Here is a 16,257-nt window from a genome sequence, read left to right as displayed (position 1 = left end):
CGCTGACCGACTGGCGCTGCTCCATTTCCACACGTAGGAAGGTCCCCGAGCGGGATGACAGGCCTGGCCTAGAGGCTGTATGACAGAGAGAGATGCCTCTTCTCCAGGTTCGTCCTGTGCCTGCACCGTCCCTCACGTGCCAGGCCTCGGGCCTCATGTTTCTGGCACGTGCTGGGTGCACCGTGTCGCACAGAGCCCCCTGGCCTGCAGCCCTCAGATGTCTGCAGCGTCTGGCTGGGTGCTGCCGAGACGGGTACTTGCTCTACATTTGCTCAGGCGGCAGCGATGACGGAACACGAGGCTTTGTGCTTCAGATCGTTATTTTGAAGTGAATATCGTACCTCAGGCAAAGATAAGAAACCACAGTTTGTTTCTATTTTTTTAAGAGTTTATTGTGACATCAGCATATAAATTTTTAAAACAAAGCCTTCTTGCAGACAGTGGTCAGTGCTCTGAGGTCCGTCTTCCGTTACATTCGTGACAAAGACTATCTCGTGCTGCAGGTTTATTTTATACCGGGTTGGTGATGGATTGCAAGATAAAGTGTTGCTGACTCTGCGGCTCTCTCCTCTGTCTATGCTGACACCTGTATCAGTGGAAACACCTCCCAGATGATGCTTTCCTTCCCGGATCTGCTAGGTAGGGCTTGCAGATGTCACTCAGCAGCCCGGGGTGCGGCACAGCCACCTCACCCTGCGAGTGAGGGACTCAGGGCAACCTTTCCGATGCAGGATGGTGAACACACTTACGTTGTTAGAAGAGCTAGAGTTCCAAAACTAGCTCAAGCCTACCTCCCAACTCTCAGCCAAAACCATGACAGACACCACCCTGTCAGTCCTGGGGTGGTTTACTGAGTCCTGTTTGCAGAAAGATCGCCCTGACCAAAGGCTGATCTTATGCATCCCTGACGGTCTCAGGCCTGGGCCTGAGTTACCCCAGCATGAGGCATGGTGCAGTGGCCAAAAGAGCCTCACGTCCAAGGGCCTGGCAGGAGCGGGCAGTGTGCCTGGGAAGGCCCTTTCCCAGGAATCCCTGTCTTTTGCTCGCACGTCCAGCAATCAGCACTCAGGGTTTTTCTAGAAAGAAGGTAGCCAAGCCCAGCAGGAGAAAACAGACACCTCGCTGGCGTGGACAGGGCCTGTTCCGCCCCAGCCCTGGCCTAGGCCGCCTTCTGCTTTCGCTCTTCCTGTAGGAGGAGAGGAGAGGGTTCATCGATGCGCGGTCCTACCCCTCCCTGGTCTGCAGGACCCGGCCCCACCCCTCGGCCCTAAGAGGAAGAGACACGGGGTGCTCACTCAGAAAGCATGGTTCTGGCCACAGCACCCCTGGGGCTGTGCACCTCCATCACCAGAGCCCAGGTCTCCTCCGCCAGGAAGCTTGAGGGCAAACCCAGCGCCTCGTCTCCCTTCCCCACGTTTACTACGTGCGCAACTTCAGGTCTTCTCCAGAAACAGGAGAGCGCTGCGGCCCCTCACCTTGACAGCCCTCTCCAGCTGGGACAAGGCCGCCTCATACCGAGGGACCAGCGGTTGCAGGAGCTTGCTGGGGGTGTCGTGCCGCTCCAGTTCAGGCACCCCGCCTTCAGCCAGCATCCGGAGAAATCTCCTTTCCTGGAGAGAAGCACATAATTTGGAAGGGGGTCCCGTCCTCCCCGGTGGTGCCATGAACAGAGGCCCCTGCCTCCCCTACCTCCCGCCAAGACCCATGTGGGCTGACCTGCACTTTAAGGAGCAGCGTGAAGGCCTGTCCAGTTTTTCCGGCACGGGCAGTTCTCCCAACCCTGAAACCAAGCACAGCAATCTCCAGAGCAGTGCCCCCCAACCCTTCAGGGTCTGATGGGACAGGCCACTTGCCACCCAAACCATGGAACAGCCCTACACAGGCATCCCCAGGCCAGCCCTCACCGGTGCACGTAGGTCCGCAGGTACTGGGGGGCATCATAGTTGACCACCAGCTGCACGCCCTGCACATCGATGCCACGGGCCATGGCATCTGTGCTGATGAGGCTGGGGGGATACAAGGAGCTGGGGGCCCTGCCCAAGGCCAGGAGCCGGGACTACCCCCTCACCCAGCCCTGCTGGGGACGCCGCCACAGAGTTAGGAGATGAATTTCCTGTAGGAGGCACCCTTCAGGGGGCCCAGGCTGACACCTAGGGTGGGTGCCACTGCGCCCCAGAGCAGGACCTCAGCCCATCTTTCCAAGTACTCACAGCTGTATCTTTCCCTGCTCAAACTGCTTCAAGATCATCTTCCTCTGGCCAGGCCCGTAGCGGGAGGAGAACTCGGCCACACTCACACCCCCGAAAGCCTGGGCTAGCAGGAAGAGCCTGGGTGGGAGAAGCCAAAGCCAGGTGGGCTGGGGCCAGAACTGCCACTGCCACTGCCACTGCCTCCACCTCCACCCCCAGCTGGCCCGCCGGGCCTCACCTATGGGAGTTCTCACGGGAATTGGTAAAACAGAGGACCCTTGAGAAGTTCATCTCTAAGACGAGGTGCAGGACAACCAATGGCTTGGAGCGGAGGCTGCAGGGCACATAGTGGTGCTGTGGGGGACAGCACAGGGTTGGCGGGGCCCTGAGTGCTTGGGCACGCCCCCCTGTCCCCATGCGCCCCGCTCACCGTGAGCCCTGCGGGGAAGGTGTACTTCCCAGCCGACTCCCCGTCTGCCTCTGCGTCAGCGTCTCTGGAACCCCGCTGTGCCAGCCCCGTGGAGAAGAGGCGGGGTTGGTGGAGGCCGAGCTGCTGCAGCTTCTCGGGGTTCTGGGTCAGAGTGGCCGAGAAGAGCAGCTTCTGCAGCGGCATCTGGGGACAGCAGGTGCTGAAAGAGGGGCAGGCACTGGGAGAGCAGTTGAGGCCCAGCCAGCCTGCCCTCCTCAGTCCTGGGGGGTTTCCTCAAGGCTGGCTGCCCCAGGTCAGACCAGGCCAGGAGGGGTGGGTCTCAGAGACAGGAGAGACCAAGGGAGGGAGCTCGTGCTGAGGTGGCTGCGCTGAGTGCAGAGCAAGCTCGGTGCCGGCTACCTGGCAGCAGTGATGGCCTGGGGCTGCCTTCTCTGGAGCAGAGAAAAGAGGCTCTTGGTGCCCTTTCTCGGGAAGGCTGCCGCCATGACCCGCGGCAGCCAGGATTGATGCATGCTGTCTATCATCCTGTCGGCCTCGTCAATGACCTGCAGGAGACAGGAGGCCTGCGGTCTGGCAGCTGAGGTCAGCCTCAGCTCCAAACCTGGACCTCCCTCAGGGCTGGCAACCTACCAGGAAACGGAGCTGCTGGAGGCTGAATCCCGGGGTCTGGTCGATGTGGTCCACCAAGCGGCCAGGCGTGGCCACCACAATGTCAGCCAGGCAGCGGAAGCCATCTACTCTGTGGAGCAGAGAGTGGCCTAGCAAGTGTCCCCCCATTGACCCCTGCAACGCGGGCAACCTGCGAATGGCAGTGCTCTCTGCTCCCCAGGGGACCAGGTGGCTACCACGTGCCTGCTGCCTGCTCCTGCTGCACAAGCTAATAAACCCATTTTCTTGAAAAGCCCAGGCCCAGCAGGACCTACGTTCTCTGGACGAGAGTTTCCTGCTCCTTGGCCAGAGTCTTCTGCCCGGTGACCAGAGCGACCCGCAGAGGAGTGGCATCTGTGTAGACGTTGAACACTTTGCTCACCTGAAGGAAGACTAGCCGTCACTGTACTGGCCTTGTCAATGCACCCACGCCGCCAAGACAGGGACTCTGGGTCTGACCTCCACGTGCAGGGTCCACGTACCTGCTGGGCCAGCTCCTTGGTGGGCAACACAACCAGGGCACGGACCTGGCACATGGCTCGATGGAGCAGGGCCTGCGGCAGGAGAGACAGCCACCTGCGTCAGCAAGGCTGGCTCCCTGTGCATCAAGCCCCCTTGGAGGGTACGTGGGTTCCTTACGCTCACCTGCACCAAAGGGATGACAAAGGCCAGGGTCTTCCCACTGCCCGTCGGGGCAGAAACACAAAGGTCACTGGGCTGGTAGCCACCTCTGCCCACTAGAAACCCGTTGGCCATGCTCTCCAGGAGAGCAGGAATCACTGCCGCCTGGACTGAACAAGGAAGAGCAAGAGGCAAGTCACGTTTGTGCAGGGACACCCAGAATAAACACAGGTGCCAAGGCCAGAAGCAGCCTCTCCCGGTCTGTGACCTCGGGTGGGGCAGCTCTCGCTCAAGGGCAGCATCAGAGCCTTGAGGAATCTCAGGCTCAGGTGGCCAAAGATGCAGAGACCAAGACCACACTCGATGCTGTGTGTGCACAGCAGCTGTTGGTGTTGGCAGCTGCTAAGCTATAGCCTTGCATGATTCTGTGTGAGGATGCTCCAGAAGGAATCTGCCCCATCCTCTGCCCAGGGCTGGGGCACCTGGAAAGTAGGATGAGATGCCATGTGCCCGCAACTTCTTCTGTAAGTCAGGGTGGACCTCAGGGACATCCTCAATAGGCACCAAGTCTTTGGTGACGTTCTTTTCAACACAGCTTGGCTCGGCCAGCCAGGCTGGCAGGAAAGGCTGGACCTGTCACAAAAAGTAAGAAAAGGGGCGAGGTGAATACTCCAGAGCCCTTCTGGCTGGGAGAGCAGGGCCCGCAGAAACCAAGGACTCAAGACACTCAGGCTGAGGGCTGCAGGAAAGAGGTCCCAACAAACCTTCTCACTAGTTTCCCAGCTCTCCCTCGATGCCCCACGACCCACTCTCCACACAGCCTTTAAAGTAATTGAGAAATACCAAAAGGTGCCCGTCCCCGAAACCCCCAAGGGCTTCCCCTCACACCTACAACAACATCCACGCTCTGAATCATCATGCACAGAGTGCCCGTGTGACCTGGCCCTCACCTGCCCTGACCTCCTTTCCTATCGCTTGACGTGCCCCAGCTATCCAAACCTCTGTTCTTACACACCAAGCCCACTGTTGCCTGAGGGCCTCTGCCCTAACCCTGCCCTCTATCTGGCACACACCTCTCGCCCACATCTTAATCAGGCTGATTCCCATCTTCTGATCCCAGCTCAGAATGGACCTCCACACGTGCCCCAACACAATGGTGCCCCTATGCACCCTGCCAAACCCCTCTTCCTGACGGTAATCGTCATAGTCCAAGAGCCCTGAAGGTCACACATCCGTTTGCATAAAAATCTCCCCTACTAAGATAGAGACCCGACTAGCCCAGGAACCTGGTGCAATCTCCCGTTTTGTTTGCTAGGTTGGTGACAGCACAGCAGAAGCTCCTTAATGTGCGCCCCAAATAAGCAAAGCTGTTTAGAAAGACCTCCGTGACAGCAGCACGAAAACCACCTTGACAATGCTGATATAGGGAACAAGAAATTAACACTTTTACAACTGAAACTAAATATGCTGAATCTGTGCAAAATTCAAACAGTCAAAATAAAAACAGCACAATACGCTGAGGCGCGGCTTGTTAAACCGTGACGTTATTCACTCAAGGAATACTGATCCGACACCCACCAGGCACAGGCATCACCCTCCGCGCTACCCCACCAACACGCGCGGATCAACGACAGCCGCCCGCACCCTGCAGCCTCCCACCCCCGGGCCGCTCACCTTTGGCGCCCTGCTCCTCCTGAAGCCCCCGAGCAGCAGGGCGTGGGCTGGGGGCCCAGAGGCCTCCTCGGGGGGCCGTCCGTCCGGGGCCTCCGGCTGTTCCGCGGCCTCGGCGCCCACGCCGCTTTCCTCCGGCGCCTCCTCGCTGCTCCCTGCGCGGCAGAAGCGGGGCGGGCGGCGCGTCAGCCCCACGCGGACCCGGCTCCAGGGCCCGCCCCGCCCCGTCGGGCCCCACCTGCGCCCGCGTCCTCGCCGTCCGCTCTCCGCCGCTTGCTCTCCGGCGCCCCGCCGCCCTCGCGCCTCCGCGGTCTGCGCGGCCGCCGCCGCCGCTTCCCCGCCGGCCCCGCGGACTGCGCGGCCTCCTGCTGCCGCGGCTGCTTCTGCCGCTGCCGCTCCCGGGCCCGGCACTGCAGCCGCTCCAGCAGCGCGCGGGCCCGGCCGTCCGCCCCGGCCTCCGCCCCGGCCGCCTCGGGGCCCGGGTACCGCGCTACATGGAAGAGCGCCATGCCGGCCGCACGCCGCTCCGGCCCGGCGCGGCGCGATGACGCGGAGGCGCCCGGCGCTGACGTCAGCGGCGCCGCGAGGGGAGGCCGGGTCCTTTCCGCGCGGGGTGGGAGAGGCGTGGAGCGGCACCCCGGCGCCGGACGGTGTCGTCAGCGGGGCGCCGGCGGTGACGTCAGTGGCGCGCCGGGCGGCGGCGCGGAGTCCCGGTATCTTGCGCGTGGGGCGGCGGCGGCATGGAGCGGGACCCCGGCCCCGGGGGCGCGCGCCGGGCGCTGGGCCGCTTGCTGGAGGCGGTGCTGGCGAGCCGCGGCGAGGCCAACGCCGTGTTCGACATCCTGGCCGTGCTGCAGGTGGGCCCGCGGCGGGCGGCGGGGTCGCGGCCGCGGTCCCGGGGCCGGAGGCCAGACGGACAGCCCTCGGGCTCGGGTGCGGGCAGTCGCAGAGCGGCTCCAGACTCTGCCTGGGCCCCCCCACCCCCCAGTCTCCCAGGGCTTCCCGATTGGAGGATCCGGCGGGAGGTTTGGCAGAGGCATGGTCGGGAGGTCACGCCGGGGTCTGGTGTGAGGTTCGATGGGGCTGGAGTCCAGTGGGGACAGGGGGCAGGGACCACAGTTCCCGGCGGGGCACCCTGCGACCGGCATCTCCCCGCAGTCGGAGGACCAGGAGGAGATCCAGGAAGCCGTGCGCGCTTGCAGCCGCCTCTTCGGGGCCCTGCTGGAGCGGGGAGAGCTGTTTGTGGGCCAGCTGCCCCCTGAGGAGACAGTCATGGCAGGTGAGCGACCAGAGGGCCCGGGGCGTCCGCTCACCAGGTTGGAGGGGACCTTGCCAACGAGATGAGCCCCCCCAAACCGTGTCGTCACAGGGGGTCTAGGTTGGGCGCCCCAGGTCCACGGTGGGAAGAGGGAACGGGTGATTCTGCTGGGGAGGTAAGATGTGTATCCTCATAGCTAGACTTAGAGCAGATTGAGCAAGGGGTGTTTGTTTGTATCCTTTGTGGGGTTTGACACTGTTTAACACTGACTGTAACGTCAGGTAAAACCAGGGCTGCCTGTCCTGGTTTTTGGATGCCCAGATATTGGGGTGAAATGAGGAGATGGAGACCCTGGCCTTCGAGTGGGTGTTGCTTTCCCTGGCTGGGGGAATGGGCCATGGTGGTCTGCTTGCATTCATTTCCCTGCTTGCGTTGAATAGAAAGCAGTGGGCGGGTGGGGCTGGGCCCAGCCTGGTATGTGTGGGCATCAGTGTGGGCTAACCACCCTGCCCCCCTCACCCCGCCTGCAGGGTCCCAGGGGGCCACACAGAAGTACAAGATGTGGATGAGGCATCGTTACCACAGCTGCTGTAACCGTTTGGGGGAGCTCCTGGCCCACCCCTCCTTTCAGGTCAAAGTGAGTCTTGGGGTCATTGGCCTTGCCTTGTCCCTGTGCATCCTCCACACCCCCAGCCCCCAGACTCTCCGCACACAGCAGTGGCATGGGGCTGCGGCTGCAGGCACCCGTCTCCCCGTGCTTACCTGTCTAGGGAAGGAGCCTTTTTCCTTCTTTTTCACAGCTAGTTTTCTGGTGGGTGGGTGCGTTCTGTCTCCTGTTTTCATGGGTGACGCCTCATGGGCATTTGGGCCTGAATCCTGGGGGCATCTCTGTGGGTCTGTCTGCAGGGGTGACGATGAGTAGTTGGGGACGCTGCAGCCACTTCATTGTCCACCATTCCCAGGAGCTGGCCCTTGGAACGCTCATGAAGTTCGTGCAGCTGGAAGGAGCACACCCCCTGGAGAAACCCAAGTGGGAGGGCAACTATCTGTTCCCGCGCCCGCTCTTCAAGGTGAGGGGGTGGTGGGATCCCAACAGATCTTATCGGCCAGAACCGGGATGGGCCCCTGGCACAGGTGGCTCTTGTATGTGGTGCTTCCTCCCCTGTGAGAGGTGGGAAGGCTGCCAGCTTGGGGGGTCTCCTTGGGCAGTCTGCTGGTTGTTGGGTTCAGCAGGGACCCTGGCAGCCAGCCTGGACCTCTGCCTTGTGAGCTCCATCCCTGGGTTGCCCCGTCCTGGGTGGTGAGAGAGGCATTCAGTTCCTGGCCTGCACCTAGATGGTGGTGGAAGGCCTGCTCTCGCTGGAGGAGGACCGCTCGCTGCTCCTCTCCCAGTTCCGGGAGTACTTGGAACACGACGACATCCGCTACCACACGATGCAGGCGGCCTCAGACGTTGTGGCCCGGGTTGCCAATGGACATCCTGAGGTGAGCTGGCTGGGTCCCGTCTCTGGGGGTGGGCAGTGGGCGTGCGGTGTCCTGGTGCTCAGGCAGTGCCTCTGGCAGGTACCCCTCATTTTCTGCAACAATGCCTTCACGCTGCTGTCTGCCGTGAGCCTGTCCCGCCAGGAGAGTGACATCTCCAGTTTCTACGTGAGGCGCACAGGTGAGCACTCTGGGCGGGGAGGTGGGCAGGGTGCCTGAGCCCCACAGCCTGGCACCCTGACGGGCCACTGCCTGCCTCCTGCGTGTTGAGTGACATCTCACCTTCCTTGCAGAGTTGTCGGACAAGTGGAAGGTCACTCACCTGAAGGTGAGATGGTCTGGAGGGTGGGTGGCCTCCCTGGGAACAGGCCTGATCCTGGGGCGCCGTTGATGTCTAGATGGAGGCAGTGCATGTGGGACATGGCGAGAGGGCCAGCCACCTCCTTCCTGCCTTAGCCACCAGGGCCGCTCATGAGGACCCAGGCTGCGAGGAGGCCTGCAGGCAGCTCGTTGCCAGAGGTCAGAGGTGGCCCGCTGCCTTCTCAGGAGGCTCCTCGGTGCTGAGTGCTGTTGCCCCGGGAGCTGTGAATGCAGTGCCCGTCCGTCCTTAGTTGCTGTGAGGGATGCAGGGTGTCTGGCTGGCTGGCTGGGGTGCCTCGGTTTCTGCTCATCCCTGTGTACACGCAGGAGGAGGAGTGTGGGCAGCGTCTGGGGGGCAGGGGGGCCTGTTCTGCCCCCTCCCTGCGGTGGGGGTTGGAGCGGCGTGTGCAGCTTCCGTCCCTCTCTCTGCAGGAGCACAGGAGGGCCTTCCAGCTGATGTGGCTTGGTTTTCTCAAACACAAGGTAGGGCCGGGAAGGCTAGGGGTGCAGGGTGGGGGCTGACCTGGGCCCCACTGGCCTGTGTGGTCCTCAGGGTGGGGCAGGCTGCATCCTGACCCACTCCAACCCTCCCAGCTGCCCCTCAGCATCTGCAAGAAGGTGCTGGTGATTATGCACGACTCCATCCTGCCGCACCTGGCCCAGCCCAGCCTCATGATTGACTTTCTCACCCGAGCATATGACATTGGTGAGCCCCGAGTGCCTGGTGGTTGGGGGCCTAGAGCCATGCAGCTGGCGGGGCCGTGACCAAGGGGTCCAACCGGCCAGTGACAGGTGTGCCGGAGGCTTCCTTCCCTCCTATGGCTAGACCGAGGCAGGCGGGCCTGGGGGCAGGTGGCTCCACCGTCCCTGCCTGGCACGTGGCCTCCAGCTTTACGGGACACTTTCCAGGTCGGGTGCAGTTGGGTTGGGGTCCACACCTGTGTGTTTGTCTGCAGGGGGTGCCATCAGTCTCCTGGCCTTGAACGGACTTTTTATCCTCATTCATAAGCACAACCTGTGAGTGTCCACCTGGGGGCATGCAGGCCTGTCAACCCTTCCTATCCGTCCCTCCCCTGTCTGCTCCCTGTCCCCGGCTGGGGTCCCTGCTCTCCCCAGGAGTCAAGTGGTTTTGGGGAGCCTACTGGGCCTCCCCAGGGTAGGGGACGGCCCTGGGGACAGTGGTTCCCTGGGACTGTGACCTGTTCCCTCACCCCGTGCCCTCCCTTGCTCTGTACTTCTACTCTTATGTGTGTGTCCCCTACCCCCAGGGAGTACCCCGACTTCTACCGCAAGCTCTACGGTCTCCTGGACCCGTCCGTCTTCCACGTCAAGTACCGGGCCCGTTTCTTCCACCTGGCCGACCTTTTCCTGTCCTCCTCGTGAGTACCTGGGAGTAACAGGGGGCGCCTGACCTGGCCTCAGAGCATCAGAGCCCTCTGTGCCTCACCTGGAGCTGAGTCCGGCCCAGCTCTGTGGGGCTGCAGCCTGGGGCCAGGATGGGGCTGGGGGCTGGTAAGCAGCACACTGGGGGCTCACGCCACCACCCTGCACAGCCATCTGCCCGCCTACCTGGTGGCTGCCTTTGCCAAGCGCCTGTCCCGTCTGGCCCTGACGGCGCCCCCCGAGGCCCTGCTCATGGTCCTCCCCTTCATCTGCAACCTGCTGCGCAGACACCCGGCCTGCCGTGTGCTTGTGCACCGCCCCGGGAGCCCTGGTGAGTGGCTGGCCGGGGACCCCGGGGAGGCCTGGCCCCAGAGGCCGGTGTACTGTGGCAGGTGACAGACCAGGGTCTGGGTTTCATTCCTAGAGCTGGACGCTGACCCCTATGACCCCGGAGAGGAGGACCCAGCCAAGAGCCGAGCCCTGGAGAGCTCCCTGTGGGAGCTGCAGGTGAGGGTGTCTGGCTTGCCCCCTCGAACTGCCCCACCTGGGCTCCCCCGCCCGCCTGGCCACCCCCGCATTCCTCTGCTTCTCTGATGCGCTAAAACTCTTTCTACCCCCGGCTTCTCCCAGAAGCTCTTCTAGATGTCCAGGGACCCTACCTCACTCCTCACCCTGGTTACCTGGGGGAGCCCGTGCCTCTGTCTCAAGCGGCTGTTGTCTCTCATGAGGGTAGGACTTCGCCTCCTAGGGTTGGGCCCAGAGGGGTGGTGACGTCCGTGTGCTCTCCAGGCTCTCCAGCGGCATTACCACCCTGAGGTGTCCAAGGCCGCCAGTGTCATCAACCAGGTGCTGTCCGTGCCCGAGGTCAGCCTCGCGCCACTCCTGGAGCTCACTGCCTTTGAGGTGAGGCACGGGGGCTCATGGGGATTGGGGGGCTGGGGACACAGGGACTCAGAGCATGAGCGCGTCCGTCCATGCCTCCTACCCTGCAGGTGTTCGAGCGGGACCTGAAGAAGAAGGGGCCCGAGTCGGTGCCGCTGGAGTTCATCCCGGCCCGGGGCCTGCTGGGCCGGCGGGATGATCTGTGCGCCCAGCACTTCACGCTTAGCTGACCCAGGCGGGTGCCCTGCCTCCCCCCCAATAAATGGTTTTGTAGGAGAGTGACTCAGCTGGGCCGTGGGTGGGCGGGCAGGGGCCTGGGGGCGCTGATCCCTCGCTTGTCTCTTCCCTAGGGACAGGGCTGGCGTCAGCAGTGCTGGCCACGCTCGGAGGGTGCCTTCTCGTCCACTTGCAGCCCCGCATGCCCGCTGTGCTGCAGGCCTCCTTGGAGGGCGCTGCCCATGGGCCCTCCCTTCTCTGTAGCCAAGGCGGCCTGTCTGGAGGGACCCAGAGGAACAGCCTCTGCCCTGGGGCTCCAGCCAGGCAGGGTCACAGCTGTGCTGGGCAGCGCCTTCTGCTGGGCCCCAGGAGTCTCCCGGCTCTGGCATCCCTCGCGTCCTGGTCTGGGCCACACCCCTGCTGGTGCAGCCCCTGGACCTTGCCCGCTACAGTTAGCCTCTGTGACCCGGGAGTGACTAGAGGGGCTCTCTGGCCGGGTCGGTTGTGGTGGGGAGCACAGAGTGGGCACAAGCCATCGCAGCCAGGCCCCGTGGAGGACCGGGAACCACCCGTGGTCCTAGGTATGCGGGTGGGTGTCAAGCAGCAGTGCATCCTGGGAGTGAGAGACAGTCACAGCTGGGGGCCAGTCCTTCCCTCCCCTCCCCCAGCAGAGTGGACACCCAGCAGCCCCAGGCCCACGGCACGGTTTTGCTTCCAGTAGGGTTGTTTCCACGAGGCCCCACTTCTCCCAGGCGGGTCTGGTTCTGCGTCGGTGGCAGCATCCGAACTTTCCTTTTGCAAACCTGTTTGTTCAGATGAAGGGTGCTGGCTCATGCAGCGTGGCAGGGACTGATGGAAACGTGGGCAGGGGTGAGCCAAGGGGCTGGGTGTCACTGGCCTGAGGGGAGGGAGAGAGCTGCTCCCGGCAGCCCCATTTCCACGCTGTGCTCCTGGGACACCCTCTCCTGCCAGCACCCCCACCCCAGGGGAGCCAGGCGTGAGCTTGCAGCAGCTTCCGGTGCCCTGGGAGTCACAGCGGGGACTAATGCAGCAGTTTGGTCTCCAGGGGGCTGCTCCACCAGCCCAGGACCCCAGTGCGCCTGCGCCCAGCGGAGGCTTGGAGGCAGGTGGTGGAGCAGAAGGTGTAGTCCTTTCCCCTCCACATACACAGAACCCTGTGTGACTTGGGACACTAGCTGGCCCACCCTTGCTCATCCTGCCAAGCTGGTTCCTGCCCCGGGGCCTTTGCTCCACCAAGCCCTTCCTCCACAGCTTTCCCCTCAGTTGCCCCCACTATTCAGACCCCAGGCTGAGCGTGGCTCTGGAGAGGCCTCTCTTGAGCGCCCCCTCTGTAGCAGCAACCCGTGCATACCACACGGCACCTGTTTCATCTTCATGGCCCCACTGCCCTTCGCTTGTCTGGACTGTCCCCAAGGATGGGTGACCTGGTCATCACTGTGCCCCCAGGCCCAGGACTCGTGTGTGCAGAGGGCTTGTGCACGTTTGTGGGGGATGGTGGCCAGAGTCCTGGGCAGCCTAGCACCTGAAGGGTCAGTGTCCTGGGCTCAGGTGGCTGCCAGAGGCCACCAGGGCCCTGCCTGAGCCTCAGTGCGGGGACACCAGGGGGCAGCGCTGGACGGGGCTGAGGCCTCACACTTTGTTCCAGGAATGTTATATGTTTGATAATCTGTGAGTTTGTAAGTTACAAAACACCTAAACGGTTTTCTTTGTTTTTTTCCAAGTTCAGCATTGTGTGTTCTCTGCAATAGACTGTTCCTGGCGCCCTGGGGCCCCAGGGCCAGGCAGCTGCGCTCGGCCGTGTTTGACCTTGCAGGTTACATTTTCAGATCTCTGCCTGGTCACCCTTCCTGGGGGCTGTGAGGTTGGCTGAGTGGACACGGTGAGGTGGCCAGAGCAGGATAGGAAGAAGGGGGAGCAGAGGGGAGGGTAGAGCTCAGACTGTTTGGGCTCCAGAACCGCCTGGATCTGAGTGAAAATGCAGATTCTGGTACAGCCGGGCCAGGTGGGGCCTTGGGTTCTGCATTTCTTAAGGCTCCCAGGTGAGGTTGTCACCGTCTTAGGAGGGAGGGTCCACATGCGGCAACCCCGGGACTCTGTAAAGGTCACTGCTGCCCTGCTGAGGACCTCTTCTGAGATGCCCTCTCCCCGCCCCCCCACCCGCCTCTGCTCACAGCCTCTGACCCAGGGCCTTTGCACCTGCTGTTCCCTCTGCCTGGAGCACTCTGCACCCAGACCTTCCCATGGGGCCTCCTCCCGCCTCAGGTCGGGGTGTCACCTTCCTTCTTGGGAGCAGCATCTCGGCGTGAGTCTCCCCCGGACTTAAGTGAGCTGATGTGATCCGGCACCATCTGTCTCCATCAGGGCAGGGTCGGCTCCATGAGAGCAGCAATGTGGGTGCCTTGTTCACGGGTGACCTGGCGCCCAAGACAGTGGCTGGCACCTGTTGGGCCATAGTGTGTGTCAGTTTTCTCCATCAAATCTGTGTCGAAGTGGCCTTTCGGGGTCTGGCCTCAGAGGCGCTGTGGGCTCCTCCTGTGATGCTGGAGGGCGTCCCAAAGTCAGCAGGATGTCCTGGGACACCTTCACATTGACCGTGAATGTTTAGTGCCGAGCTGAGGCCAGGCCAGGCCCCAGAGGCCTGCTTCTTGCGGGGAGCCCGGGGACGGATTCCGGCTTCCTGCAGCCCTGCCCCCCACAGTTCCCTCGGGAGGGAGCGAAACAGTCATTTCCTTTCATGTAAGTCAGCTGCCTTCTCCCTGATTAAAACCCAGCTCCAGTTTTACTTATCGTTTTTAAATTAAAAAAGCAGTATGACCATAAGTATAAAAATTCACGTGAGAGCCTGGCACGTGGGATGCCGTGGAAACCCCCTTGGGTCTCCCTTCCACGTAAACCCCCCACCCCCTGACCTGACCCGTGGTGCCCAGCCTCAGTGCCCGTCTTTGTTTTTCTTTTTTTAACCCATGAACCGTTGGTTCTGAGCGCCAGCCTTCTCTCATTGCTGGGATCTGTGGGGTGGGGCAACCTCGCTCTGGGAGCTGAGCCCTGGCTCGGCGTGGAGCCAGCGCGCAGACTGGGTGTGCTGTGCTGTGGGCTCTCCTGTGCTTGCCCTGCTTTCCTAGACCTCGCCGGCCTTCACGGCCACAAACCCACAGCCCGCCTTCACTCCAGGAAACCCGGTGGGGACACCTCGTGCCTGAGGCCTGCCCGCCCGCCCTCCACCGCGTGGAGTCAGTGATGAGTTTCTTTGTAGCATTGGGGACACGATCACTTCTTAGCTTGAGTTAGAGTTTTTAAAACTAATTTTTAAAATTTCAGATACACAATGAATACGTTTTTAGTCTCAGTATGCACCATGCAATATTTGAGATATACTTAGGCTAAATTAAAAAAGTTGAGGTGAAACGCACGTGACAAAATTAAACATTTTAAAATGTATGACTCGGTGGCATTTGGTGCATTCCCGATGTGCAACCACCACCTGTATCCAGTTCCAGAACCTTCCATCGCCCCTGATGGGTGTGTATTTTGATCCCTCCTGCTTCATAATTAAGGCTATGGAAAGACTACCCGAGACACAGAAACCTCGACAGGCCGGCTGGGAGTCCTGCATGGTGGGGTCTCTGCCATGCTCCCTCCCTGAGGATGGGTGGCCACTCTGAGCTGGGTCAGCCCCCATCCTCAGGCCAGAATCAGAAACCTGCATGGACACGTGGAGCCGGGACCCTCAAGCTGGGCGCCTGGACTGTGGCCCTGTAGGAAGGAGGTCTGTGTGTCCTGGGCTGCTTGTCTGCTGTGCCCGTGCAGGTTCTCTGGGGTCTGGGGAGAGCTAACCTCACCAAATCCAGGCTGGCCTTTGTCCGGTGCCTGGGAGGGGCCCCTAGGCGTCCCGTCCAATAGGAGCGCTGCCTGCTGGGGCCAGGGCCACTCAGGAGTCCACACTGCGGCTCACGGTGGGGCTTTGGGCTGCGGCACCTGCTCCACCTCTGGAGGGCTGGCCACTGGGAGCACCCACGCGGGCCCCACAGCCCTAATAGGGACCACAGTCCCTCCCTCCACTTGGGGTGGTGGTGTCTTCCTGCTGTTGCCAATATCTGGGCGGCCTCCTCTCCTCTTGGGCTCCCTGTCACTGTGTAGCCACCCCCGTGTCAGACACCACTTCTCTCTTCCTGGGTTAACCCTGATGCGTACACCTGCTTCCCCGACACCACCCAGCCAGGGGAAAGGGACCTGCCTGTGAGAGACCGCACTTCTGCCCTGTCCGGACAAGAGCTTGAAACAGAATCGCATCCTGCTGCACAAACCCAGGAACGTGGCCTCTCCAGCCATGGCAGGTGTGCTCTGAGCACTGAGCCCACCACATGGTCCCGCTGCCTCTGCTCCTTAGCGACACTTGAGTGAGCCAGGGACACGGGGACCCTTTCTGTGCCTGCCAGCGTCTCCCCCTCAGTGCACCGTCCTCACGATGTGGGGTCCAACGCCTTCTGGTCCAGGGTTTTAGAAAAACTTAGATCTATTCAATCATCATGAGGCCAGTATTTAGTGCACTCCTACTGTGTGCCTGGAGCATCTCTCTGAGGCCTCACGGTGCCCACAGGGCACATCCTCTCCAGGGAGTCTCTCTTCCTCTCTCTCTGCCTCTGTCTGTCTCTCTCTCTCGTGCCATGTCTCCCTCTAGGAGCTGAATGGGGCCGCCAGGCAGATAAGTCACGGTTACATGAGTAATGAAGAACATCTGACGAGATGGGGAGAATACATTCCGGTGATAGGGAATGCTCAAGCGTTTAATTGGCATTTAGCAAATTAGCTGCAGAAAATTAGATGTCAGAAGGCGTATTTCCTGAAACCTCAGTCAGTGTGTTGAGCTCAGCGAGTGCCCCCCTCACCCCCCCCAGTAAGTGCCTTCCCGCTGGGCTGTGAGGACAGGCCACTGCACCATCCCTCCCCTCCCCCTCCGTAGAAGGTCCTGGACTGAAGCCGCCGCGGGAGGCCAGTGTGGTGGGGTAGGGCGAGGAGGTGGCAGGGGTGGGGGCAGCCGTGTAGACGTGAACTTGTATCCTTGGTGAGGGGAGCCTGGTGGAGGGGCCTGTGCGGGG

General features: G+C 61.9%; 2 protein-coding genes across 3 annotated transcripts; one reads left to right on the top strand and one right to left on the bottom strand.

The window, feature by feature from the left end:
- Nucleotides 1-374: 374 nt before the first annotated feature.
- Nucleotides 375-6,120, bottom strand: DDX51 (DEAD-box helicase 51). The gene is made up of 15 exons (XM_046640298.1): nucleotides 5,798-6,120; nucleotides 5,563-5,714; nucleotides 4,371-4,521; nucleotides 3,913-4,058; nucleotides 3,750-3,821; nucleotides 3,543-3,649; nucleotides 3,250-3,358; nucleotides 3,019-3,164; nucleotides 2,620-2,818; nucleotides 2,428-2,543; nucleotides 2,211-2,327; nucleotides 1,905-2,006; nucleotides 1,717-1,780; nucleotides 1,476-1,610; nucleotides 375-1,186 (listed from the first exon to the last, which is right to left on the bottom strand). The coding sequence occupies exons 1-15, from the start codon at nucleotides 6,066-6,068 to the stop codon at nucleotides 1,160-1,162; spliced, it is 1,914 nt and encodes a 637-aa protein (XP_046496254.1). The 5' UTR covers nucleotides 6,069-6,120; the 3' UTR covers nucleotides 375-1,159.
- A 41-nt stretch (nucleotides 6,121-6,161) lies between these two features.
- NOC4L (nucleolar complex associated 4 homolog) lies at nucleotides 6,162-11,200 on the top strand. Of its 2 annotated transcripts, XM_046640299.1 has the most exons (15): nucleotides 6,162-6,416; nucleotides 6,718-6,838; nucleotides 7,348-7,454; nucleotides 7,780-7,887; nucleotides 8,153-8,302; nucleotides 8,381-8,480; nucleotides 8,593-8,627; nucleotides 9,092-9,142; nucleotides 9,254-9,365; nucleotides 9,616-9,676; nucleotides 9,928-10,038; nucleotides 10,213-10,373; nucleotides 10,467-10,549; nucleotides 10,832-10,945; nucleotides 11,035-11,200. In XM_046640299.1, exons 1-15 carry the CDS (start codon nucleotides 6,300-6,302, stop codon nucleotides 11,152-11,154), a joined length of 1,551 nt encoding a protein of 516 aa, XP_046496255.1. In that variant the 5' UTR covers nucleotides 6,162-6,299; the 3' UTR covers nucleotides 11,155-11,200. The 2 variants fall into 2 exon arrangements, with proteins under 2 accessions (XP_046496255.1, XP_046496256.1); XM_046640300.1 differs by lacking the exon at nucleotides 6,162-6,416 and having other exon boundaries at nucleotides 6,804-6,838; nucleotides 7,724-7,887.
- The last annotated feature ends 5,057 nt before the right edge of the window (nucleotides 11,201-16,257 follow it).

This window comes from Equus quagga, chromosome 15 (assembly GCF_021613505.1).
Source record: "Equus quagga isolate Etosha38 chromosome 15, UCLA_HA_Equagga_1.0, whole genome shotgun sequence".
NCBI lineage: Eukaryota > Metazoa > Chordata > Mammalia > Perissodactyla > Equidae > Equus > Equus quagga.
Note: the sequence above shows the minus strand (reverse complement) of the source record. Positions and strands in the feature narration are given on the sequence as shown.

What these genes read in the sequence shown, in the direction of transcription:
- DDX51 (XM_046640298.1), bottom strand. Translation starts at nt 6,068, where the DNA reads ATGGCGCTCTTCCATGTAGCGCGGTACCCGGGCCCCGAGGCGGCCGGG. An exon ending in GAAACTCTCGTCCAGAGAAC is followed by an intron (nt 3,359 to 3,542) that starts GTAGGTCCTGCT and finishes TCTGCTCCACAG; the next exon opens with AGTAGATGGCTTCCGCTGCC. An exon ending in TCCCGTGAGAACTCCCATAG is followed by an intron (nt 2,328 to 2,427) that starts GTGAGGCCCGGC and finishes TCTCCCACCCAG; the next exon opens with GCTCTTCCTGCTAGCCCAGG.
- NOC4L (XM_046640299.1), top strand. Translation starts at nt 6,300, where the DNA reads ATGGAGCGGGACCCCGGCCCCGGGGGCGCGCGCCGGGCGCTGGGCCGC. An exon ending in CTCATTCATAAGCACAACCT is followed by an intron (nt 9,677 to 9,927) that starts GTGAGTGTCCAC and finishes CCCTACCCCCAG; the next exon opens with GGAGTACCCCGACTTCTACC. An exon ending in TGGAGCTCACTGCCTTTGAG is followed by an intron (nt 10,946 to 11,034) that starts GTGAGGCACGGG and finishes CCTACCCTGCAG; the next exon opens with GTGTTCGAGCGGGACCTGAA.